General features: G+C 45.8%; 11 protein-coding genes across 11 annotated transcripts; 5 read left to right on the top strand and 6 right to left on the bottom strand.

Moving 5' to 3' along the window:
• Positions 1–853: 853 nt before the first annotated feature.
• N7529_010667 (hydrophobin family protein) lies at positions 854–1,371 on the top strand (the record flags this gene model as incomplete). The annotated part of the gene is made up of 3 exons (XM_057246194.1): positions 854–1,127; positions 1,180–1,265; positions 1,315–1,371. The coding sequence occupies 3 exons, from the start codon at positions 854–856 to the stop codon at positions 1,369–1,371; spliced, it is 417 nt and encodes a 138-aa protein (XP_057091543.1).
• A 343-nt stretch (positions 1,372–1,714) lies between these two features.
• On the bottom strand, positions 1,715–3,374 carry N7529_010666 (uncharacterized protein; the record flags this gene model as incomplete). Its single annotated transcript, XM_057246193.1, has 3 exons — positions 1,715–2,384; positions 2,444–2,812; positions 2,875–3,374. 3 exons carry the CDS (start codon positions 3,372–3,374, stop codon positions 1,715–1,717), a joined length of 1,539 nt encoding a protein of 512 aa, XP_057091542.1.
• Positions 3,375–3,761: 387 nt separating this feature from the next.
• N7529_010665 (uncharacterized protein) lies at positions 3,762–5,536 on the top strand (the record flags this gene model as incomplete). The annotated part of the gene is made up of 7 exons (XM_057246192.1): positions 3,762–4,160; positions 4,213–4,624; positions 4,680–4,778; positions 4,829–4,910; positions 4,964–5,075; positions 5,125–5,284; positions 5,343–5,536. The coding sequence occupies 7 exons, from the start codon at positions 3,762–3,764 to the stop codon at positions 5,534–5,536; spliced, it is 1,458 nt and encodes a 485-aa protein (XP_057091541.1).
• A 145-nt stretch (positions 5,537–5,681) lies between these two features.
• Positions 5,682–7,830, bottom strand: rglB (polysaccharide lyase family 4 protein; the record flags this gene model as incomplete). The annotated part of the gene is made up of 4 exons (XM_057246191.1): positions 5,682–6,899; positions 6,947–6,961; positions 7,020–7,111; positions 7,173–7,830. The coding sequence occupies 4 exons, from the start codon at positions 7,828–7,830 to the stop codon at positions 5,682–5,684; spliced, it is 1,983 nt and encodes a 660-aa protein (XP_057091540.1).
• A 2,954-nt stretch (positions 7,831–10,784) lies between these two features.
• N7529_010663 (transcription factor domain-containing protein) lies at positions 10,785–12,805 on the bottom strand (the record flags this gene model as incomplete). The annotated part of the gene is made up of 4 exons (XM_057246190.1): positions 10,785–11,152; positions 11,205–11,706; positions 11,728–11,920; positions 11,985–12,805. The coding sequence occupies 4 exons, from the start codon at positions 12,803–12,805 to the stop codon at positions 10,785–10,787; spliced, it is 1,884 nt and encodes a 627-aa protein (XP_057091539.1).
• A 49-nt stretch (positions 12,806–12,854) lies between these two features.
• On the bottom strand, positions 12,855–13,256 carry N7529_010662 (uncharacterized protein; the record flags this gene model as incomplete). The annotated part of the gene is made up of 2 exons (XM_057246189.1): positions 12,855–12,931; positions 13,148–13,256. The coding sequence occupies 2 exons, from the start codon at positions 13,254–13,256 to the stop codon at positions 12,855–12,857; spliced, it is 186 nt and encodes a 61-aa protein (XP_057091538.1).
• Positions 13,257–13,474: 218 nt separating this feature from the next.
• On the bottom strand, positions 13,475–15,663 carry N7529_010661 (putative C6 transcription factor; the record flags this gene model as incomplete). The annotated part of the gene is made up of 3 exons (XM_057246188.1): positions 13,475–14,234; positions 14,290–14,707; positions 14,757–15,663. The coding sequence occupies 3 exons, from the start codon at positions 15,661–15,663 to the stop codon at positions 13,475–13,477; spliced, it is 2,085 nt and encodes a 694-aa protein (XP_057091537.1).
• A 1,338-nt stretch (positions 15,664–17,001) lies between these two features.
• On the bottom strand, positions 17,002–18,662 carry N7529_010660 (CRAL-TRIO domain-containing protein; the record flags this gene model as incomplete). Its single annotated transcript, XM_057246187.1, has 4 exons — positions 17,002–17,537; positions 17,643–17,757; positions 17,810–17,851; positions 17,904–18,662. The coding sequence occupies 4 exons, from the start codon at positions 18,660–18,662 to the stop codon at positions 17,002–17,004; spliced, it is 1,452 nt and encodes a 483-aa protein (XP_057091536.1).
• Positions 18,663–20,942: 2,280 nt separating this feature from the next.
• N7529_010659 (uncharacterized protein) lies at positions 20,943–22,084 on the top strand (the record flags this gene model as incomplete). The annotated part of the gene is made up of 5 exons (XM_057246186.1): positions 20,943–21,100; positions 21,153–21,219; positions 21,386–21,402; positions 21,455–21,739; positions 21,859–22,084. 5 exons carry the CDS (start codon positions 20,943–20,945, stop codon positions 22,082–22,084), a joined length of 753 nt encoding a protein of 250 aa, XP_057091535.1.
• Positions 22,085–22,388: 304 nt separating this feature from the next.
• N7529_010658 (uncharacterized protein) lies at positions 22,389–22,692 on the top strand (the record flags this gene model as incomplete). The annotated part of the gene is given in 2 exon segments (XM_057246185.1): positions 22,389–22,445; positions 22,465–22,692. The coding sequence occupies 2 exon segments, from the start codon at positions 22,389–22,391 to the stop codon at positions 22,690–22,692; spliced, it is 285 nt and encodes a 94-aa protein (XP_057091534.1).
• Positions 22,693–23,459: 767 nt separating this feature from the next.
• Positions 23,460–25,111, top strand: N7529_010657 (putative MFS transporter; the record flags this gene model as incomplete). The annotated part of the gene is made up of 3 exons (XM_057246184.1): positions 23,460–24,004; positions 24,061–24,705; positions 24,760–25,111. 3 exons carry the CDS (start codon positions 23,460–23,462, stop codon positions 25,109–25,111), a joined length of 1,542 nt encoding a protein of 513 aa, XP_057091533.1.
• Positions 25,112–25,241: the final 130 nt, after the last annotated feature.

The following is a 25,241-nucleotide window of genomic DNA, read 5'->3' as shown; positions in this document are numbered from 1 at the left end:
GTGATCCGGTGATCGGGAGTCAGTTGTTTGTGGTTGACAGGGGTATATCATACATGACGCAGGAGAATCCTGCAGTCAGGGCCACGCATGCAACTACTTATTCCAGTTAGACGAATGACAAATTTACAAAAGCCTGAGACTATCATGAGGTATTTGAAACAAGAAAAATATTTTGGACGAGCAAAGGAATAAACGGGTGAGGCTGTATGCAATCTTGTCGAAGGAGTGAAGAAACTATGTTCTTTGTAGATGTGATAGATTACACATATATCACATCCACTATTGAATGAGTATAATCCACTCAGTCTGGAGGATCAAGAAATCACATGTAGGTGAAATTAAGAAACACCCAATCGCGTATTAGTTGCCGAAGATCCCAATCACTCTACCCGAGTAGCGACGCCTTGTAAAACCTATATCTGCAGCCTGCATATGATCGGCATCTGGGGAGCCATTGAAATCCCGGCCCGCTGGCTCTCTTGATCGCCAGGGGACAATCAGCACGTTCATGCAAATTCAAGCCTTTCACTGATATTGGATACCCCAAACTTGGAAATCCTTGTCGGCCAAGCCACGTCGTACCTAACAAGAAACAACAATGTACGATCACAGTACACGGATTTGCTCGAGGCCGTCTAGTTTGATTTCCTGTTAGGATAGCAGCAACGCAAATCAGAATTTTCGGTCCAAGAAGCAAACACTGGAACAACCAAGAGTGACCCTCAAATTTATAAAAGGAACGATGTTTTCGCCAGATATTGCGTTTTCTATCCATCATCCCTTACAATTTCTTGAAAGCCTTCTAATTCATCACTCCGCCTTTAATTCCTTGACGCTTTCTCAAGCTTTCAAAATGAAGTTCTTCATCCCCGCCGTCCTCTTTGCTGCTACTGCCATGGCCTTGCCTGGCCACGGTGGCCCCATTGGACAAGCATCCGACAACAAGGTTGAGGATGCTGTTGCCAAGTGCGGCAATGGGGCCGAGGTGTCTTGCTGCAATAAGGTCACCAAAACCGAGGGTGTCAGCCAGAACAACGTTGGTGTTCTGTCCAACGTTCTCGGTGCGGTTGGCAGCGAGGGCCTTGGTCTTGGCCAGGGCTGCACTCAGCTTGACATCCCAGTTTCCGGTAAATGACATGAATCCCCGAAGATTCCAGATCCATACTAACCTTTGCCTAGTCCTCGGCGCCGCTGGACTGACTGACTTCCTCAAGAAGAATTGCCAGCAACAAATTGCCTGCTGCCAGAATACCAACTCCCAGGCTGTATGTACACCAGCAAGACAACAGAGTAACCAGAGACTAACTTACATAGAATGGCAACCTCGTTGGGGTGGCCGTCCCCTGTGTCAGCTTCGGCGGCCTGCTGTAAACTACCTTTCAACAACGGCCACCCTTTCTCGCAACGAGAATGCAACCAACAGCTACCAACGTTGTCAATACAGTGGAGTTTGCGGGAAGGGTTAGATTTCGTGACAAGTACACACGTACTATTACACGGCCCTTCGGGACTCCTGTTCGATCTCACCTAGGTGAATTGTGTCATTCGTTTGTTATTCGCTTGTCACCAGTCTCTGGGACTTTTTAATTATAAGTATCTAATTCTGTTGTTTAATAAAATGTGCTCGGTTTTATACTACTTCTATAGATAGTAAAGAAAGTATATATTGCCCAGGTGTTCGGCTATTCACTTCCAAAGTTCGAAAATTGTCCCCTTAGTCTAGTACTTTGGCATCTGCGATAGTAATAGGCTGCTTTTCAACTCCCCATTCGATATGGCTATAGCCATGAGCAGTCAAGTAATCCTTCCACTCTTGGTCTCCATGATCCAAGATAGTATCACTATCCTGAAGAACGAACCAGGCCAGACATGCCCCAATAACCGCGAAGCCAGAGCCGATCAAAAAGACGGCTTGGGTTCCATGAAGACTGTCATTACCCCAGCTAGCCAGAATCGGTTTAAATACCTGCGTTCCAATCGCTGCTCCCGCCTTACTCCAGGCTGCGGCCAGACCAACTCCATGACCACGAACTGCGGTGGGGAAGCTTTCACTGGCAGTGAGAACAATAGTGGCTCCCGGTCCAACCTCACCCAGAGTCAAAAAGACTCCATAAAGTACAATAAATAAGGGAAGCTTGGTTTGTATTGGACCAAGGGCGCCGCCAAGAATAAATCCGAGAATGGCTTGCAGCCCGAAACCCAAAGCCATTGTGCGGCGGCGTCCAATTCGATCTGACAATAAGCCACCAATGAATGCACCTGGAATGTAAAAGCAATTGATAAGTGTACCCCAAGCCATGGTGAGTGCAAGGGAAGAGGTAGGATTCACACGCCCAACAATGGTAGATGAGAACAGTCCGAAGGGATAGGAGATGTAATTATAGCTGAAAGAAAAGATCGGAGATCAGAGATATACCAAAAGGGATTTTAGTCGGTGGCTTACATGAACCATGAGCCGCAAACTCCAAGCAAAGGTCGCCAGTACTTTTTGAGCACCAGCCAATATGGAATTCGTTGCTTTTTCATTGAGCTTTTGCGATACGCCGAGCTCATCACCATTCGGTAGCGAAACCAAAAGATGGACAAGGGAGGAATAGCACCCATAGCTAATGATATGCGCCACACAGACTCGTAGTGTTGCACCTTTTGATGGAAACATAGCAAAAGAATCAACGGAACGAGTGCACCGAAGGCGAACCCAAGAGAAGCAGATAAATCCCCGATCATGGCGAAGATAAATCCTCTTCGTCTGCGCATGCCAGGAGCTTCATCTGTGGCTTCGGCTGCACCAGCACCAGCGACAGGATATTCGCTATATTTATTTTTCAGGGTCAGTCAGATTGCTATGGGATTCAACTTGAGTGTGGAACAAACCCCCCTGCACCGACACCCGCGACCCCACGGGCAATGATAAGCATCCAGAACATGCCATTCTCAGTGATTCCACTGGCACCAGCACTCAGGGCAATTCCCAGGACCAAAAGGATTGTGGTAAGAATTGCACCTGTCTTTCGACCCAACCTATCCGAGATATAGCCGAAAGATAACATACCAACAATCATACCAACCATGAAGGCATTTGAGAGACGAGCGGCAACTGCAGTAGTGAGTGATTCTGTATAAATGACTCCCATTATGAGTTCTAAGTTGCCGATAATCGAGGCATTGAAGCCATCTGAACCAATAGCCAAACCGCTGAAAACCACCATGGAAATCATGGATAGCCGAGAATAACCCTGGTCGGGTGTATTAATTGTCGCATCGGGGATCTCTGGAATGGGAGAGACAGTGGATTGAGGATCGGCTTTGTCTGCTTCATCTAAAGCTGATTCCTGCATGTTTTCACGCATTTCAATCATAGTTTGCCGATTCATGATTGTATGACTGTACGGGAAAATCAAGCAATCTGGGACCGAGCATTATTATATACCAAAACGAATCAAACCAAACCATCACAACCTTCGAAACTTCCATAGCCGACAGGCCATATCTCTCTATCGCACCAATCTGGATGCGGGGTTTAGAACGCCGGAGAAGCTAATGCCGATAGGAAGTAGGACTCGACGCTAAAAAAGAGACTAAAAAGCGGCAAAGAGTAAACGAAGGAAGGCCCACGCGAGATTTAAGGTGAAAAAAAGACCGGAAGAAAAGAGATGAACTAAACAATGCTCTTACAAAAAGTAGGATAACGTTGGGGATTTAGCTCGGCATTCTTCCCCCTTTTCACTTACTCTTGACCTATTCAAATTCTTGAGATAGCTATGTCTAAGCTATCCCTGTCAAACAGGGACCAACGTCCTAAGCGCAGTGGCTTTTCAGGTTTGGCGTGTATTACAGCGTTATTGGCTTTGTTAGTGACAGGATATTGTTATGGACGTCAGATTCCACGGTCGCTCATTAGCGACAACCCTCTATTTCAACCCCAAAATCCGTTAAACTCAGCCAAAGATCTTCAAAAATGTGCGATAAATAATCTGCTTGGAACGGGTCTTCATTTTCTAGACAAAGCTTCTCCCATTGCTCTCGCCGATTTCGAAGAGCGTCGGGATCGCTTGGCGAATGCTTTGGTGGCCGATGATGTAGATGCTTTCGTCGTCGAACCAGGTTATACCTTCAAATACTACGGCAATGTGAGTCAGCCAGAATGGGAAGTGTGGGAGGTAAGACAGATTCTAGAAACTTAGAAAGACTGCCATACTAAGACATATCTAGCCTGAAGAGCGCCCGGTCTTAATGATCATTTCTCCCCAGTGGGATGAACTGACAGGAACTGTCACAGCCAACACAACTTTCCTATGTCCATCATTTGAAGCAGAAAGGGCTCGATTGTTGGGTATGCCCTTTGATGGACCCATTCAAATTGTTCCCTGGGAGGAACATTGGAATCCCTACGCCACCCTACAACAAGCAAATGTATTCTCCGGTCTTCAAAGAGTCCCTCAGTTGATGGTGGACGAAGAAATGCGCGATTTCATCCAACGAGGCCTGGGAAACGCAGGGTTCGACGTGGTGGGCCTCAAAGGCCAAGTCGAAGAAGTGCGACAGATCAAGAGCGATACCGAAGTCGAGATCTTGCGCGCAGTTAACACTGGCACTGTTGAGGCCGTTCGGCAAATCAGAAAATGTACGGGCACAATTGATTTTTATCCTTCATTCATGACGGTCCTAATAAAGCACAGGCTTATACCCGGGGCTTACTGAGAACGAAATTGCGGTTGCCCTGGACAATGCCTTGCGGGCCGCCGGAATGGAGCCTTTCTTCGATATTGTGCTGTTTGGTCCGTTTTAATCTACGCCGAGAATTCGATTTCAATGCTAACGGTATTAGATGAAAATGCGTCCAATCCTCACGGAGGAACAAACGGATCTAAAATTTTGGAGCCAGAGACATTTGTGCTCATTGATGTTGGGTTCGTCTGGTCCAAACTGTGCTATGCTTTTAGGCCGAGCTAAAAACTAAAAGGGCTCATCTGTATGGCTATTCTTCGGATATTTGTCGCACTTTCTTCCCTCCATTCCTCGAGAAGCCCTCAGAGGGTGATCAGCTGTCGGCGCGCATGAAAGAAAAGCTTGAAGTGGGTTCCATTACCTATTTGAGAACGCGGTAGAATTGACTCCTCGCAGGTCTGGGATATCGTATTCGAAGCGCAAACCAAGTCTATTCACCAAATGAAGGAAAATGCGACAGCCGCGAGTGTAGATATCGCCGCTCGTGAGGTGATCACCGACGCTGGATATGGTAAGACCTTCACACATCGGGTCGGCCATGGAATTGGCATCAAAGGTGGGTTGAATGATCTACTCAACATCTCGTTCGAGAAAGCTTACCCGTTCATATTCAGCACATGAAAGCCCCTATTTGAATGAAGGTAACCTGGAAAGCTTACTCAAAACTGGTATGACATTCACATCCGAGCCAGGAATCTACTTGGTAGATAAGTTCGGTGTCAGGCACGAGGATGTTTTTCTGGTCCAAGGTGATGGGGAGCCCATGCTTTTGACAGGAACACGCGCTGGTGGTCCATGGGATCCATAAGAGAGATTGGGGTGATCCATATTCTGCATTTGTATTTCAATTTCTGAACGCGATTGTATTCGTCTTGGAGCAAAGTATAAGAGCAAAAGAATTAGTTTCACTTATTCGTCGTCCAATGATGTATACAATCCATCCCATATCCATTCTACTTCAGCTCAAGTCTAATCGCATCGTATTGAACGTAAACAGTTGCCGGGAGAATTGCGGTCTCTGTATCGGTTGCGTTGTGAGGCAAATGCAAGCGCAGCAGATTGTCTCCAACCTTCAACCAATTTGCGGGAAATTGCATTCTTGACCCAACCTGGTAGCAGCTTACTGCGGATCGCACAATGCAGCTACTTGATTGATTGAATCCAATGACGAAGGTGAGGGGATCTTTCTGGTCATTGATGTAACTTTCCAGAGACAGATTGTTGTACGGCTCGACGGAATTCCATACATCTGTATTGCCTGCTGCAGTCTTCGCACCCGCCAGTTGCAAGGTAAGAGTGGCGGTCTTTTGCTTCTTTAGTTGCTTCTCTGTGAGCGTGAAGCGGATGTTCCAGTCATTTGTGGTGTCGTATTCAATGTGGGAGTCCTTTGCTGTAGGACCAAAGACAGACCAGTGGACCGTATTCAAGTCCACAGCAGGGTCACTAACACCAACCGTATAGTTCACACCATTAGGGAAGTCGGCGCGCCAATCATAAGCACCCCAATAGATGAGGTATTCAGGAGGGCTGAGGGGATGTGTGGAGTCTTTGGCATTGCCGCGTCGGAACTCCCCAGAAGACTTGTCAGGAACTCCAATCCGCCAAACCTCGGTTCCCGCTGACTCCTGCTTCCACATTGTCTGTACTGCAGTCTGCTTTCCTGCCCGAATGATGATTCCGTCTTGGACAAAGTCACCAAAGATACCTTCTGCGTATACAGTGAGGCGGTATTTGCCTTCTTTCACGCGATCAATGCCGAAGCTTCCATCTTGATTGATATCTGTCCAATATTGATAAGAACTTGGAACCACACTATTATCCTGGAAGTATTGACCGTCAACAGTCAAAATAGCAATTGGGCGGACAGCGCCTTTAGGGAGCTTCACAGTCCCCTTGACACTACCTCTTTGGCTGGAGGGAGCATATCCAACGACGTGTTTGGCAATAGAGTCATAGAATGCAGAATTCCAGTGCGGATTCGCTAATTCCTCTGCCTCTGATCGCAGCTCCTGGAGTGAGGCCGAGCCTTTGCCACCATTGAAAAGATAAAATTGCGGACCAAATGTTCGATCGAATCCATTGGTGATATTTGGTGTGCCCTCGCCATGGTGGTTTGATACGATGTAGTTATAAACAATCCCGTCCACGGTCAGATCAGAATGTAGTGGACCCTGAGAGATGTCAGTATCTAAAATCCACCGTCACGGATGTAGCTTACGCCATAGTAGGTATCCTTGCAGGGTTTGTTAGCAAAAGCTCGAACATTTTCTCGGCCGGACATTATCACAAACCTTGGTATTCATCACCAACCATGCTCCGTACGTAGCCCCTGTTGATGTGCTACCGTCGGCATAAAGACCATGAACACTGTTGTTTCTCCATTCTAAGAAACAATGAGCAAACAAAGAAACAAAGAAATAAGAGTGAAGCATGTTGAACCATACGATTTGAGAACGTATATTTGGTAAAATAATCAGAGAACTGGGTGTAGTATGAGTCGGTTGGTGTGTTATTGAATGTCCAAGTCGCATCTTGGACAACGACCTCTTTGGAGATTGCATCTTTACTTGGTAGCGGCGCAGTTTGAACGTCACTAGACGTCAAATGTGTCCACAGATCGGTGTTCGGGCGAAACAAGGTTCTAAACTCTTGTAGATTGCGCAGGAACGGTGTAGTTTGGTTATGGTAGGCTAATCGGCTGAACATGTGTAGGCCGGTCTCACCGTCTCGTAGGAACCAGTACTGCTGAAACTGCTGCCCCGTAGGTGTGTATGTATCAGTCAAAATCATGCCTCCATATTTTGTGCCGGTTGAATCTGTCCCCTGTACTACTTTCATACTCGGGGACGTAGCACCAGCAGTGTAAAAACCTGAGGGGATACAGTAACAGTCAAGATATGGTCCTATTCCCGTGGACCCAGACTGAACACCCAATAAGTCCTGGCCATCCAAAGAGAGATCAACGATCTGACCGACACTCTTTTGAAGCACGGCGGTAAGGCGATCATTTGCAAGTGTGATATAAGTTTCATTTTGAACAACACGTAGGATCGCCGCCGCACCTACAGCCCAAGCGAAGATAGCCACCAGAGATGCCCGCATGATTTGTCACTAGGGCAGCTGAAAATGTTGGGTTTGAGAGATATACTCAGCATATTGAGTCCAAACTTCAATTTATAGATACAAATAGGAGTACCCTTTGTAAACCGGGAACGAATACCCCGAAATAGCGGAGCCTTTGGGTAATAGTAGACAAGCTGGTACCAGAATGCCAACTCCGTTTGACCTCGGAGTCTTTGAAATCCGCCAATGATTTGGGATGATGAGTCCAAAGGCTTAAGCTAAGGAACCAGCCAGTGCACTGGCTCAGAAACTGCCAAGAAAATTAGTAGAATGCTAAGCGATGTAATCTCGGTAAAACTACAAGATGAAGTCTGGGGATATGCGGGGTTGTCAACGGAGAAATTCCTCGGCCATTACTCGCCCGACTTCGATCTTGATCGAGTGCCATTTGAGCATGAATGGATCTTTTGAAGTACATCTGGTATCCCTCTTTGATTTCATATGGGAAATCTAGAAAAGAGAGATCATTATCTGAATATTCCAGGAAGAGAAGAGACGATAGCAAAGAGGAGAGGGATGTGACGCGGTTTACCTGAAAAATTAGGCCAAAATATTGAAACCTGAAAGTCAAGGCCACACACACTTTGGGCGCAATAACAAAAGCAACAGAAGCAACAAGCACTTGAAACACACAAGGCCGTGATTAGGAGAAAAAATGACGTGAAATACGGGTGATCTGCAACACTACCATTCTTCAATTCACCTATTATTGCCAGCTGAGCTTCCTAAAAGTGAAAAACTCGGAGTCGACTAAGATTCTCAACATTTGCATCCCACCGGAGCCATTTATTACAATCGCCCGATGCTTCTTCTGTGTTCGCTTTACATTGATCAACCCCATGGGGAGAAACCCTCAGGTTTCCCGGTGGATACCGGAATATATCTAAAATATCTATCTGGGGTCTTCGGGTCAGATCCCGAACGCCTTCCGGGTCAAGGTCCGAAGCAGATATGTCTAACCTCGGGTTTGTAGGAAGAGATGTATCGGCAATGCCAGCCCTAAAACAAAATGATATAGACTAACCGCAGTAGTACTTTGGTCGGCAGTCTCTCCAATGACAAATGTCCGAAAAGCAATAGCCATAACTAATCCAGCGTCACTCCATCGCCAAATACCCACACCCCATCCGAACCCTGTCAACTAGCCGCATGGGGGTGCGAATGTGCGGGATTGTATCCATCTAAGATTTTAAATTTGGTCCATCATCCCGAGATTATTGGATTTGCATTCCTTCCAAATATCCACTCTGTGAATTTCTCTGAACCTCCACTACAACGTCTAGTAATAGTATAAATTCACTGCAGGCGTTGGATACTACATTCCTCAACATATTGCCCGTGGTTTGATCTTGTTTAGATCAACATGGGGATCGAAACCGCAGAAAATGTTGCCGTCCACAGAGAAAGAACAAGCCACGACCCCAAAAGCACTGGGTCGGAGACTTCCAATTATCTAGAAAACGTGGCCAACAATTCTTCCGAGTGTAGCGCCTCAGACGATGGATTTCACAAGAATGATACATCGCATAATCCAAAAAACTGGCCACAATGGAAGAAAGATGTTTAAATCTTGCTCGCGTTTCATTAATGATGGGGCTTTCATGGCAGCTGGTATAGTCCCGGCTTATGATGCCTTTGCCGAAGAGTACAATATCACAATTCCAACTGCAAGCTATTTGTCCTCAGTCCAAGTATGTGTCGTAGCCATGATACTGGTTGTATGATGCAGTACATTTGCTAACCAAGGGAAAAAAATGTCATAGATTTTACTCCTAGGCTTATTCCCCCTTATATGGAACCCTCTTACCGCGGCTTACAGCCGATACCATGTTACTTTACTTTCGATTCTTGGAAGCATGGTTTGCAACATCGGTGTTCAGTGGGTATCTTGGATATTTGCGATTATCGACCTTTGCGAATTCTTGGTTTACATCGCGACTAGAGACGAAACTATTTATAAACCCGAAAAAGAGCCAAAAGAAACAGGATTCTGGGGTAAGACGATCTCACGAAAGATCAATTCTCTAGCGTTCAAACCCAAGGATATCGTTGCTCCATTTTCGTTAGCCTGCTATCTGCGCATCGTCAGAGCGACATGTGCTCATGCTATTACTTTTTTTATGGCAATGTCGCTTTAATTATGGGGATGCCGATCGCGTTCAGCGAAAAGTTCCACTTTGATCCTCAGCAAATCTGGCTATAATTTATAGCTGTGATCATCGGGTGCGTTTTGGGTGAACAAATCAGCGGACCCGTGTGCGACTGGTTCTTGGGACGCCTCCGCAAATTCAGAGGACACTCATACCCAGCGGATCGTTGGTGGCTGTCATACATTGCCTTTGGCACGGTCTTTGCCGGTCTCTTGGTTTGGGGCTTCCAGCTGCAGGATGCGACCACGTGGAATGTTACACCCTGTGTCGGTGCGGCAATTGCAAGCTTCGGCAACCAAATGCAGACAATTATTCTCATTACCTTTGCTGTGGAGAGCAACAAAGAACTAGCGAGTCAGGTCGGTATTTTTGTCAATGTTTTTGGCCAAATCTTTGGATATGTAAGACCAATCTACCCTACCGCCATTATGCCCTGTGCCCACCGCTAAATTTTGCTTCTATAGCTTGGAAAATTCTTCTTCCCGGTCATATTTTCCACACTGGGATTAAGCAGAGCAGCAGGCGCGATGGTGGCTATTCTCGCGGTTCAGGTACTTTCAACACGAAATGACACACGCTGAGAGGTTCCAATAGAATGCCAAACTAGAAATTTTGCAACGGAATAATTCTTGTTTTCCACACTGGATTTTAACAACGTTGGAGGTATACTGGGAGACAGAGCTTCAAGCGATCATGTAGATAATTTGAATTTGAAAGCCACTCTAATTATCCCGAATGAAGGCAGATTCACATGACTTTATGTTGACCCGTCAATTGAATCCACTAGAAAAGGTTACTAGGAACACTGTTCAGCCAGGACATGTCCTGGAAATCAGGGAACTCAAAACTGTCCAAGATAGATGCATTCACCCCTTCTCCAAAGGACATATCATTAATTGCAACAAGAGCGCTGTTTTCTATGTCACCACTGGGCCTGTGATAGGTAGAGGGAGACGCTTCATATGCCACTTGTTCATAAAGAATCTCAAGGGCTGCAACACAACGCCGAGCGGAGGTGCTGTAGCTTTGGTACTTGCGCAAGATTTCCAACGCACAGTTCCATGATTGCGTGATTGACTCTTCAGTGATCTCAGCGAGAATTGCCGAATATAAACGGCCAGCTATCAGGACAGTCGCGGAAGTATAAACATCTAGTAAAGTCAGATTCTGCAAGCAGGGGGCTATTGGATGAAGTAGACAGACAAAGTATGTTGTACCACCATGCTGGCAGTGGACCGCCGGTTCCATCAACAGGAACATTGCTATAGATAAGTTGTATAGATTCTTGAGCAGATTTGACACAGATTATAGAGCACTGCAGGGCAACACGATGGGGCAAAGAGTCGTTCATATGTATCAGTGGGTCGGAAGTAGCGTTATCCCGTACAGTGCAATATTTGGAGAGGGCTGGCCGAAATAGGAGTATCCGTACATGTAAGAATCTGCAGGTTAAATTATGCATAAGTCTCTGCATAATGATTGGAAGATTTTGGCCTAACACTGACCTAGCACGCAGTACAATACTTTGGCGATAAAATATGGGGTTCACGGAAGCTGCTGAGGAGTCTCCACGTAGGTGCACAGGAAGACTTCGCGTCCATCGGGCGAGACAGCGGTCGAACTCAAATATGGTCTGTGCTCCCTCTCCAATTACACTGTTGAAAAATAGGTCATGCATGTTCTCTCCGCTATCATCCGCTGATTGCTTGTAAAAATTAAGAAGGACATCATTCATTATGTCATAAAGCTCCAAAGTTTTGGCGAAAAATGCTATCATCGAAGGCCGATCAGGAGGCTGTGAGGCCTCTGGCCCTGACTCGGATGGGATAAAATCTTCGTCAACGGCGACCGGCAGAGGAACAGCGCCACTAGAGGCCTTTGTGACCATAGCGGGGCGACCGAATGTCATAGATATAACACTTCGAGGAAAAGGTCAGAGTCGTTGAGCACATCAGTCGAGGACAAATGTAGATAGGAACATACCGGTCCATTAATACACATCCGTGCCATATCTTGCGCGCCAGTTGTTGTTCTTGGAAGCTCTGTAAACGTTCAATAGTTTCAGGAAGATGGAGTCCCAGACTCTGAGCATTACGAATGGCGAGCCCCGTGACAATCCAGCATTGATGGGCAGAGGCAGTACTTTGGAGATACTGGGCCATGAGAAGTAAACATTGGATCAAAGCTGCCGATCCAGTGTCCCAGAGACTAAATTGAAAGAGGTCTTTCGCTCGTGAGAAAAAGGCATCCGCAGATGCTTCCCGCTCTTTGGGTGGAACGAAATCAGCCAGTTGGCTGGCCAGCGCAAACATGACATTAAGCGTGCACATGAGCATGTTTTCATCGTATTCCAGTGTATCACCGGTCCAGATCTTTGCATAATCTCTTTTCATTTGGGCGGGGATAAGGAATGGATATAGCGGGAAAACATAGTCCCAATACACCTCCATGAGGCTGTCTGCCATTTTTCGTGGTGGTAACACGTAGTTTGCCACAGATTTTCGGGGTATTTCACTCCGGGTAGACATCAGTGTAGATGTCGCGGCAAGACGAGGAGCAGAAGTTCGACGATGGGGTGGAGTCAGTCTCTTGTCGACAGCGGCTCTGATCTGGCGCATGAACCCTGCTGCACTAGAGCTTCCAAAAAACCCCTGGCTGACACGTTCTTCTTCCACTGAGCCCATCATCGCATTGACACCATCCAGTTGGACTGTAGGTGTGTTTAAATCAACATGGCTGTGAACACTTCGAGTATAAGTTCCTGGCGTTCCGGGTTGTGTCCCACAGGGAGTTGGAGATAGCATATTTGCATGCTATATTTTGATCAGAGGTATCCGGAATAGCGGAATCAAGCTAGCTCACTGTTGTGGGATCTGATCCTGAAGCCTTGATGTAATCTTTAGGGCCTTCCAATTGTTTGATTCGAGTTTCTAGACTGGATATGTACCTACCAGTATGAAGATTAGCCCAGAATACGCCGGATTGATCATGCTGTACTGAGTCCATACGATTCATTTGCTTTCTTCCTCTCTAACTCGCCTGTATACTTGCAATGGGACCTGCGGTCGGTTCTCTTGCTGCATGGCCCACATACTAGATAGATTCAGCACGGGTGGCATTCCGGATGAAATCATGCTTCAACATACCTGGCTGTACACCATCACAGCGAACCTTTCTCGAGCGACAATCATCACAGGCAACAGCAATCTTTCGACGTTTGACCCTATCTCCAGATTGTGGGGACGCGTGTTTCATGATTTGATTGACAATATGAGCAAATAGTGATTGTACCGTACCCGAGTATGTCCGGGAGCCAGTACAACCTCAATAGCACAAAATCATGTGATGATAGATCAGACGAGAGATAAGAGATAAGAGATAAGAACTATAAATTGAAGTTTTGAATCTTGAACACATATTGTATAAATCGCATATACCTTTGTGAGCTCAATATGCCGACTAAGATAACCCTTTCACGTCAGATTAACCCATGATAACCATGACTCCGACATTTGTTGCATATTTCCATCAAACCATGTAAGAAACAAGTCATGATCATCAATGTTCACTCCATCTAGCAAGTGATCGTCATTCATTGACCTTTCAATTCCTCCATTGTTGTCATTTATGGTGGGAGAAACCTGTTCGCCTGAAAGCACTTGGTCTAGAACATGGCGAATTGCCTTCTGTCCCTGCAGTGCCACACGATAGTTGCCTTCGTCAGGTTTGATTATCGTATCCAGATATGACGCGAACAAGGTTAAATTCTGAATCACCTCTGAGCGGGGAAAGTTGGGATCATTTCCTTGCACTATGAGTCGATATCGACGTAGTAATTCTGCGGAAAGAACACCGGCGGCAGGTAGACCTGGTAGGCACAGCTGGTGGTGGTTTGACAAGTCAGAATGCCAATCTGCAGTCGAAATGAAAGTTATGACACTTACAGCCCACCCTGTGCCAGTGATGGCTTCCGCGCAGCGGGTTCTTTTCGAAACTATCATTATTAGTGACTGCAAAATTTCGCGAGAAATGCCAATAATTTCCTCCGGTTGGGTTTGAGTGCGCTGTCCCAGAGTCCGGTAAAGGAGGAAGTCGTTATAGAGGAAATCTAAATGTATCTCAAAAAGAAACATTTCTTCTACTCCAGAGACAGCTGTGCCCTCGCCCATCATCCTCCAATGAAGAAAGTCAGGCAGATCTTGTCGCAAGCGGCGGGATTCCTGTGACAGCTCCCTGGCAAAATTGACATAAGCCAAAACCACAAAGGGAGCTCAGACTACCAACTTACTCTACTTTTTGGCTTAAATTCTCAGTCTGCCAACTAAGCGACATCTCCAAAACCTTCTCACGGAAGACACTGGTGATAAGAGCGATTCGAGCCCTCGCGCCCTTCGTCAGGCTTCCCTCCCGATTCCATCCGCTGTTTTCATCTAAACGGGCAATTGCAGCATCGCGGATGATTGAATCAGCGACAATTTCCTCCATGCTCAGATCAAGAGGCATTGGGATGTTACAATATCGCCAGCTAATAAGCGGCGGCCGACCCAAGAAGGTAGCGAGCACTTTATCCACGGTAAAAGCAGCAACCATAGTTCTTTTTCGAAGCTCAACAAGAAAGAATGGAACCTTTGCACTTGAATCTTGATGAAGACCCAGCGCAAATACAGTCGTTGATAAGTCTCCTAGCTTTCTCCACGGTCGAAAATCTAGTAGCTTGTCAAGCGGCATTCTTGCTCAAAGACAGGGACGACATACCACTTTCACCATAGACTACTGCTAGGAGTGAGGTCTGATGCAACAACAGCCAACTCACAAGATCGTTCACTATCCCTGTGTTATCACAGAATTGGATACATATGTCACCCACAGCGCTCGCGGTAATGGCAATGCTTTTCGCGTCCATTGTATTGAAGATCGGGTCATCGTGGGGAACCAAGTCTGTGGCTAAACCCGTAATAATGAATAGGAGTCCGACCGTCTCCCATCTTCCAGACGACGCTATTTTAAATTCTTCCCAGGTTGTGGAAAGATGTACTTCAAAATCCTTGGTAAATGTCTCAAAAAGTCTCCTTGACATGAGAAGAGCACGTGCGCTTGTATCCATCTCTTCTTGTTTTAACGAATCCCACATTTCTTCCACAACCGTGAATATCAAATTTGTCATTGGCCAGCCAAGGGTCCATCCCTTGTATTTCTTGAATCGGGTAGTGACTACCTCTCTGTAAAATGTGAGATTCTCTAGAAGCACCAAGACCTGAGCCCCGAGGTTGATCTGTTTTGAATCGACAGGAACGGCATCATGGCCCACTGTATGTATTGTCCCAGCGGGAAGACCACTGCTGATGTCTGTGAATACATCAGAGTAACTAGTTTGGCCAAGAAACCCAGGAGCTGAGGCGGATGCCTTTTTTCGAGTCCAAGCACTGTTATCATTTCGCAAACCGTGGATGATTCCAGGGCCAGTGGAGTCGCGCGCAACGCGAATTTTCTTTTTGGGGCGTATTCCGGCGATTACTTGAGTCAGTGGTGCGGGGTGATAGGTACAAGGAAGGTCGCGACGCTCACAGCGCCCGCACACGGGACTGGTGTGGTCGCACCGCAACTTTGAAGTGCGACAAGGTTCACAGGATGATAGCTGACCATTGCGGCGAGGAGTTGCCATAATAAATATCTCTGTAATATGACTTGAGATGTCCTGCAATCATCCTATTCAGGGCACAGTGCAGTGTTGGTGTGACTGCTTGAAGTCTGCGTTCGGGGCTCAAAAGCCGGAGCTCGGAGTTGGATGACTAAATGCACTGCTCGCTCGGGCCTCCAGGGCTAGGTAGACATCGAGCCATGAGCATTGCTAGGCATTCTTCTCAAGGGCCTCAACATCAGCCTGAATATGCGAAGTACACTTTTGTGGCAATGATATGATATCATTCAAGACGCGTCCTGAAAGTCGCAATTGAAACCCCCCCAAACAAGATACAAGGTACTCTCAGTCTCCACTTCGACTGCTGCAAAATTCATCTACCAGAGTCCATAAGTCGAGTCTCGTAGAGTCGACAAAAGGTGAGTGAAAAAGCCAAGAAGTTGAATTTACCGGCTTACAAGGCCATCTGAATAATAGTGGAGCGCAGGGGTCTGATGTGTCTTCGACAACCGGGTTCGATTGGTCTCAGCTATGTGTATAGACCCGAGCTCCGAGCTCCGAGCCCCGATATCTGGATATACCTCGAGGTATGGGATCTTGTCTATATAAGTCAGGAGCAAATTGGCCAGAGCCTATGGATAGCACATCTTCTTACCAATATCCCTACCACGCCATATATCACATGATGAGTCCCGTTACAACATTCAAAAGCCTATGTGTGAAGCTCAGTAGACCACAGGTAGCTCTTCTCTTCTCGAAAAGCTAAATTTTTGAAAACTAAAAAAGATAGAAATCCAATGAGGCCGAAGCAACCAGGCTTTTGACCAAAGTCGACACGAATGAGAGCGCTATAAGAAAAAAGCCGAGTGGACTAGAAAAGCTCGATCTCAAGCAGACACGATATAGTGAGCATCTCTAGCTGGAGATTTTATACCTTATCTGACACAAATATAGTGACGACACCCATGGTATCCAGAATTTAAATGGAATAAAATCATAGCTAGTTCTTTTGATTCAAACCAAAGTCAAAAGGAGCTTGCTGCATCTGCAAACTAGTTTTACTTTAGCGAAGTTGTCAATACATTAAGTCATTGTTAAATATTTGAAGTCATCAATTTGTTCTTACGTATATTGAAAGTGAGACTCCGTCTTTGATCATGAGTAGCATAGGGGTAAAAGCAATTCCGAAACTCGGTAATATCCTCGGCGCTAGTGTATCTGCGACTATAGATCATAATCAACATGGGATTACACATGAATATGTTATCTACGACTAGGATGGTATTAACCAGGACAGATTTGACCACAATAAGTACTTTGAACATTTGAACCGCATATATATTCCGAAGCCACCTTCATAACCTAAGAAACTGGTTGAACAACTGTCCCATTTACCTTTTCTAGATGTTCCACTTTCGATTCTTTGGTTGTATCTTCACTCTCTGCGGGTGTATCTTTGGGATAAAACTCGATCTTACCACCATCTTGAATCACCCTCATCCGATCCAAACAAAGCCGAGCGCGAACATAGGGATCAAGTTTCCAGTAGTTGACACGAAGTCGCTCTACCAGATAATCTCTTTCACTTTCACTAGATTGAACTTTGACAGCATCCTTCGATTTGCTCGCATCAATCCAGGTGGATGTGGCAGATAAGAACTCTTCACCGATGCTCTGCCGCTCACCTTTCAGGGCGTCTCGGGTGGTAGTATCATTCATACTTGAATTCTCTTCAGCACTAGGCTCAATGTATTTGTATGACCAGTCCTCAGCGCCACCCATCTCCTTGACAATTTGATTGCGGGGAATGAACTTTTCCAGGTCGGCGACGCTATTAGTGAATTGAACCTTGGCCGCGATTTCGGGATCCATCCAGCCTCGAATGAGACGCCAGATTCCTACAAGCATCAATTGTCAGTCAATTGTCAGTAAATGGGATACCAAGGAACATCAGTGATAACTAAAACAGAGTGTTCATCTCAAGGGTGGAAACATAGACTCACCTGAGAATACCCAAGGTGCGTTGTGAATGAGCATGATTCCTAGCGATTCAGGATAGTTGGCCTCAAAGCACTTGAGAATAAATTTGACTGGTGGGTATTCCTGTAGAGTGAACCACTAGTCAGGACAGATTTAATTGCTGGGTCAGAGCCGAGAAACAATATCATACCATGTTGGATAATCCAAAACCTGTCATGTCAAACAAGACAGCCTGTGGCAGGTCAGTAATTTCGCAACCGGCTTATCTTTCGTGAATAACTAACCGCAGTCTCGACAGGGGAAGCCAAAGTAAGCCTTACAGACTCAATTACATGAACGATATAACGTTCCAGTGACTCTTCAGTCTGGGCGCCCGGTTTGTGCAAACGGACTCGTACCACCACAATCGGACGACCCAACCGGTCGACACCATGAACGTAGCTCTTGCCCATTCGCATTTGAGATAGGAAGTCCGATCCGGCCTTTTGTTCGCTCACGTTGGACGTATCTTGGGTCTGTTTGAGGGCATGAAGCTCCCCCTTTGCCATTACATCCTCGTCCACGCGCATTTCCTTCACTCGCCACACAATTGCTTCCATCATCATTGCGAAGGCCTTGGGAACGTCCCACTTACGAGCTCGCAAGAAGCGAAGCATCATAGCATCAGGGTGGTCGTGCTTTAGGGTATCAAGAACCCCTGTGCGAAGCTCAGTGGGGGTGATCTTCGAGAGCGCTTTCTGAATCGCTTTGGACTCAGGGGCACCAGCCCCCATTTCGCCAAGATATTTCATGATATTTTGTTGGTACGGTGTTTGGGCGACAGGGATTGTTTCTGAGACGTTACTTTGGGTGCGGCTAAGAAGAGAATGTCGTCGTTGCGGCTGAGTTGGAGTGACATGCTGCTCCTCGCAGGCATTGGACGGTTCATTGCTCAGGGATGTTTCACCGGCCTTGAGCAGAACTTCCCAAAGATTTTGCAATTTAGCCTTCTGATCCTTGTTAATGTTGCCCAAGAATCCGGGTTTCGGTCCATCAGCGGCCATGGTGATATACGAGGGTGACAAGGTGTAAAGGGACGTATCAAGGGTGAATGTAATTTGAGTTGAAGGAATTGAATTCTTTGAAAAGAAACTTGCTTGGACTCTGTATTAATATAAGGAAGCTGCTTTAAATCCTGAGAGGGGCATTCAATGGCAAATTAAATGATGAGGTTCCTAGTCGTGGAGTCTCTCCAGATGATCGTCAAAAATAAATCCACATGAAACCCCTCATCGCATCCCCCGGACTCTGCCTCGGTCCCCCTCCCATAATGTTGGGGAATAATGGGGTCAATGCGCCCCCAGATCATCTCGATTTAAGATGCTTTCTTCTTTCGCGATCAGTGGCCATGAATCGGATGGCCCAGTTCCCCCAGCTTCGAGTATCGTGTGCATTGTGCGAAACCTCGGGCCCTCGGCGACAGTTCAAATATTCTGAACCAAAAATCCATGTGTTGAAATCAAATTTGGGATTCAGCGGAGCCCCACCTCATTGGGAAATTCAACGAGATGTTTGAGGACTATGCCGCTATAATGTTGCACCATCCTAAAATGCTGTACTTTTTCCGATGATCTTGATATCTTCAAAGTTGTCTACAATATGTAAGTGGCCTATTATTGTATATTTTACCTAACATTGAATAAGGAATTCATTGAACTCTTGATTTCACACGACACGATTCGATAGTTTCTTTCTCTTATCTTTTCTTGTGCGATTAGTATTTGGATGTAGCCTTTTAAACCCCTGAATAATCGATAGTATAGGGGCTTTAGCTTGCGTCAATGGGGAACGTGCGCTTGTGCCGATCATTTTCTTTACAGGCTGGATCAAGATCAACAGATTTAGATGCTGCAAATTCAACTGGCTGGATTTTGTTAGATGGCGTCATCTACTCGGTAAAATGCCCTGATAGCCCTGAGACGGGAGAGAGAAAACGGATGACTCAAGTGATCAATGCCTAGGTTTCACATCTCAGGGAGTGAATCTCTATCTTGTGAAAACCCGAAAAATGGGAGAAAGTGGCTTTGCGGGGTCCCCATGACTTATTACTAGGGTCTATTTGCGCCATACCTTTGCTTCTTGGTTTCTGAACTCTACTTCGTGTAGTGTACAATATAACTATGGAGTACATGTATTGTACCGCCTGCTGTTTAAACAATTCAACGTGTTTTGTACGTTATCTCATATACTCAAGTTTATTGAGGCTTTTTTCCGACCGTGATGTTATTGGTTTGGTTATACGAGAAATGCCCGAAGCCCCCTTTATTTCTGTCATTGTGAATTCTGATTGGCTAGTTGGTCATTAAGAGTTTTAATGATTCTGTTTTGAAATCAACATAGTTTTTGTTCAGTCATTATTATGGAAAAAAAATAATACCGAGAGCTGAAGGCCCGAAATTGGCCAAATTGAGCACAATTTGTGCATTGGATATGTAGAGAGTTAGGTGCTGGATTGCCATTTCTCCATCTCTGATCAAAGCTTGGCTAAACAATACGTTCGATAATATTGTTGGGAGTATTTTGTTATACAATAATACTCCGTATATTCTGTAGTTAGGTGCAAGCAATGACAAATTAGTTAAAATTGGCCTACACTGACTACATACTGGGCGATATCTTAAATCTGAGTGGGCCGTTCAACTACTATTCTAATATCCAGCGTCGTCTACGACTGTAACGTTGTCTCAAAGCACCTGAAATAAAAGAGAAAATCATAACTATATACTCACATAAATATATTTATGGAACCTTCATCTCCACTTCGTGTTCTCAACACGGAGATTCTTTTGACGTGACAACATAATGGTAAGGTTAATCGAATTCGGGCAATCGAATTCGGGCAATGTGTGAATGTCGGCATATATCAGGATATTCCAAATACCTTTTCAAATTACAAACACATGAACTTGTACTCAAAAGGGAACCAAATCATGATACAACAAGGGAAGTGGTGACATTCCTGTGTTGCACAGCAAATGAAATTTCACAACCCTGGAAAGTTATACTAGAGATGAATTGTAGAGGCAATGCACCATTTGCAATGGCATCATCTTTATTGCTCACTACTGAGATCACGTCTATCATCTTCTTCTCTTCCTTCCCCATCTCTCTTAACGTAATTGTTCACACAACTAGTCAAAACACACGTTTCAATAATACTTGAAGTGCGTTCAATCACGTAAGTAGTTCTCCTATGAACGTCTCGAGAAACTTTAGAACTGACAAAGCCTGGGCTTGAATTTTTTTCTTCTTGCATATTTTTTGCCCACGTTCTGTTTTCACATATGACAAGGGATCCAAAAGGCAACGTTGAACAACCTGTGAGCTCCGATGGAGTCGAGGCTGAGGAGGCTTTGCCAGTTGTTGGGGGATTGGATTTTGATCAATACATTTGCGGTGGTCTTGGCCGACACCTAGGAACCTTCTTAACCATTTTCTTGATGTGAGGGAGACCAAACAGCAGATTCGTTGGGATACTAGCCTGTGGCTTATAGCTTCTGTCGCATCATTGGGACCGGTATTCTTTCTACTCCGTCATCCGTTACAGGCAGTGCTGGAAGTGTGGGTGTGGCACTACTCCTATGGGTGCTTGGTCTCTTTCTGGCTAGCGCTGGTATTTGCTTATGGCTGGAGCTTGGTTGCATAATACCTTGCAGTGGAGGCGAGAAGTTTAACTTCGAGGCGGCATATCGTGGACCGAATCTTTTGATTAATGTTGTGTTCACAGTTCAAGCGATCTTACTGGTGAGAACCTCTATCCTTTTGAGCACATATTGAGCTTAACTAGGATTTCCAGCCTCCGGTTGTACTGTTTCGCATTCAATATCGTCATCGCGGCAGGAGAGAAGGCTTCTGAGTGTGAGGAGCGAGAGATTGCACTTGCAGTGGTTATATCCATTAATTTGCTTCAGACGTTTCTTCCTAGCCGGGGAGTGAGAGAAATAAACGCCGTCAAAGTCACCCTGCTCTTGTTTATCATTGTGACTGGCTGGATTGCACTCAGTGGCCGGGTGTTGATCGTGAAGGATCCTTACGCAAGTTTACACAACTCGTTCGCGGGCTCGGCCACATCAAGCAATTTGTATGCGACCGCCTTATTCAAGATGCTGAACTCGTACTCCTCGTACTCCGGGCAAGACAACAATGTTGGAGATCTTTTCCTAAGGCATATATGAGCGTCGAACTAACTAACAATAATAGGTGGTCAAATTCTGCATATGTTCCGAATGAGATTCGAAACCCCATCCATACCGTGAGCATTGCCACGCCCATCGGCCTATTTATCTGTCGGACGCTGTACCTTCTCGCAAACGTGGCGTACTATGTAGCTGCTAAGCCGCAGGAGATTACCAATAGTAGAGTCACTGTTGCCTCGTTCTCCATGGGCAAGGTATTTGGAGAATCTGCCAGACGTGCCCTGAGGTGAGTCGACAGCCAACTGCGATCTCACTTCTCTTTTCATCTCTAAGAGTCGAATCATCAGTGTTTTAGTTCCACTTTCAGCATTTGGGAACGAGATGACCGTGACTTTCGCGAAGGCGAGAGTCAATCAAGAGCTCACAAAAGAGGGAGTGGTTCCTTTCCCAAGATTTTGGGCTTCGAGTTGACCTTTCGGCTCTCCATCGTCCGGACTGTTGCTGCATTTCATCCCATCGTTTATCGTGATTGTGACAATCGCCTTTGGCGATGCTTACAATTTCATCATTGACCTAGAGGGGTACCCGTCAAGTATGATCAATGTTTTGGTCGTTACAGGACTGTTCTACCTTCAATTGAGCGCCGCAGATGTACCTAGGCCCTTCAAAGTCTGATGGTCGGTCGCCGTTTTCTTCATGGCAGGCCAAACTTTCCAACTGGTTGCGCCGTTTATCAGATTGCCAGGAGGAAAGGGTGACACTTCACTGCCATACTGGCTTACCTCCGTTGTGGAATTGCAGTCCCACTTGCCGGTATGATCTACTGGGCGTTCTGGCAAATGTTTCTTCCGTGGTTTGGGAAGTACAGACTCATCCGACAGTATTCTGTTTTATCTGACGGAACAACCGTAGTCTACTGCCATAAGCGAAAGGTGACTTAGATGAGGAAACTTAATTTACAATCTGTCGGTTCTGATAATGAGAATAAGCTTTTATAGACATTATACTTGCTGGCCTCGAACACTACCAGCAAACGGATTTGGCGCCTATCCTACGGCGGGGTTCTGGTACTAAGTATACCAATGCGCCTCGAAACATGAAGCAGGTACATAGGTTTTTACTCGGTGTAATCCATTGTACTCTTGTACCCTGTTAAGTATTTGAACCGATTGCTAGTAATCAACCCAAGCCAAACAATAAAGTTAGTATTTGCCCGCAAACTACCGATGTCCTAGTATAGAAATCCCGGAATAGCCCGAGGCAATATTCCGGATAATTATAAATCTGCCTTTCCGTGAACTTAATAATGAATGGCGCCCATTGTAAAACCTTTTCCCGCCCCTTAGTGAGCCCCGTTGCTGTGTCATTAATACTACTCATAATCTTCAAATACTCATTCAAATCTGCGGGTGTCAGATAGGGAACTGGGGCAAGTTCCACTTAAAATCCCCCGAGCACCCAACCCTCTTAACTTTCTATTGGTCTATTGCTTATCAGCCAGCATGCGCCAAGGTAAATGTTATCTTTTATCTTTTGTCATGAGATTTCGTCTCTAAGGCTCCGGGGAATGTTGCAGGCGGGGGGAAAGTATGTATATACTGTCATATAGAGGTGAACATACCCAAGTGGACTTAAAAAAAAATTTCATACACTTATAGCCCTAAAATGTCAACAGGCTTCAAATCGGGGTCAGAGACCTCGGCCGCAAAGCAAGATGTACCAGTCACCATCTCGAGTGTGGACATTGATCCTGAAGCAGAGCGTGCATTGGTATGGAAGTTCGATCTTCGCCTGCTCCCCGTGCTGGCAATCATGTATCTCTTCAACAGCCTGGACAAGTCTAATTTGGGCAATGCAAAGACCGCCGGCCTTGAAGGTAAGACACATATGTTCCATGATACCAATGTGAGCAAAGAATACACATCATTAACACCCTTTATCAATATAGACTCCCTCTCTTTGAAAGGCAACCAGTACAACCTAATACTGAGTATTTTCTTCGTGCCTTATGTTTTGACTGCACCTTTCCTGGGTCTCTTGGGTAAGAAATACGGACCCAACATTGTGCTTCCTTGTATGATGCTTGCGTTCGGCATTTTTACCATTCTGGTAGTGGCCGTGTTCAACTTCAGTGGTCTTTTTGCCATCAGATGGTTTCTCGGCATGGCAGAAAGCGCCTTCTTTCCCTTGGTGATTTACTACCAGACAACGTATGGTCAGCCACTCTACTGTCTAAGAAACCAAAAAGTCTAACTCTAACACATAGCTTTTATCGTCGTGGTGAGCTGGCTCGACGTCTCGCTATCTTTTATGCTGCTCAAACGATTGCTTCTGCATTCTCCGGTTTACTCGCTTTTGGAATTTTCCGCATTAACTCGGGCCCTTTAGCTCCCTGGCGATACCTTTTTTTGATTGAAGGTGGAGGTACTGTCCTTTTCGCCCTGTTTGCTCTTTGGTACTTGCCTCGATCTGCCTCAGAAGCCACCTTTTTGACGCCGGTGGAGAAGGAGTTGGCCTATCTACGACTGCAAATTGATAGTTCTTCCGTGGTGAACGAGAAGTTAAATATCCGTGATGCATTCCGAGTGTTCAAGCATTGGACCAGCTGGGCAATCTTGGCCATTCAGATTTGCCTTGGTGTACCTCTACAGTCTGTTCAGCTTTTCCTTCCAGTCATCATCCAACGACTGGGATACAGCACCGTGAAGACCAACCTGTTTACCGTGGCCCCAAATATCTCGGGCGCAGCGGTCCTTCTCATCCTGGCATTCAGCAGTGACTGGACCAAGTGGAGGTTCCCGTTCATCGCACTTGGGTTTTTATTTACCTTTATTGGCTTCATGATATATGCGACTATTGACGTGCAGCAAGATCTGGCTGTTGCATATTTTGCCTCCTTTTTGATGACTTGGTTAGTTAGAGATGAACTTCAATGTGGAACATAGAGCTGACTATCTTTCTCCAGGGGAACCTCTGCACCATCGGTACTTCTGGATGCTTGGTACAATAACAACACTGCCAACGAAGGACGGCGGGTGGTTTTAACAAGTATCGCGGTCCCAATGGCCAACCTGATGGGTGTCGTCAGTTCCAATATCTTTCGCAAACAAGACGCGCCGAATTACCTTCCGGCATTGATCACTACCGCTTCATTTGGAGGTTGTGGTATTGTCTTGACACTTTGCCTGGGGCTCTGGATGATGGCGGATAATAGGCGACGTGACCGATTGCAAGGCATTCAGATCAAAGCAAAGGATATTCCTACGGAGTTTCTCCAGAACGGTCCTGACAGCGATGACTTCCGGTGGTTTTATTAGAATCAAACTCACACCTTGAATGAGACCAATGTATTAATTGTATGACTATCAACAGGACATCAAGGCCTAAGCTACTTACCGTCGATGTTTATGTAATTACTTTTACTTGTATAGCTTCCAAGGTTTATAA

This window comes from Penicillium soppii, assembly GCF_028829465.1.
Source record: "Penicillium soppii strain IBT 18220 chromosome Unknown utg000010l, whole genome shotgun sequence".
In the NCBI taxonomy this organism is placed as follows: domain Eukaryota; kingdom Fungi; phylum Ascomycota; class Eurotiomycetes; order Eurotiales; family Aspergillaceae; genus Penicillium; species Penicillium soppii.
The sequence above is the reverse complement of the archived record's forward strand: the minus strand, read 5'-3'. Positions and strand labels throughout refer to the sequence as shown.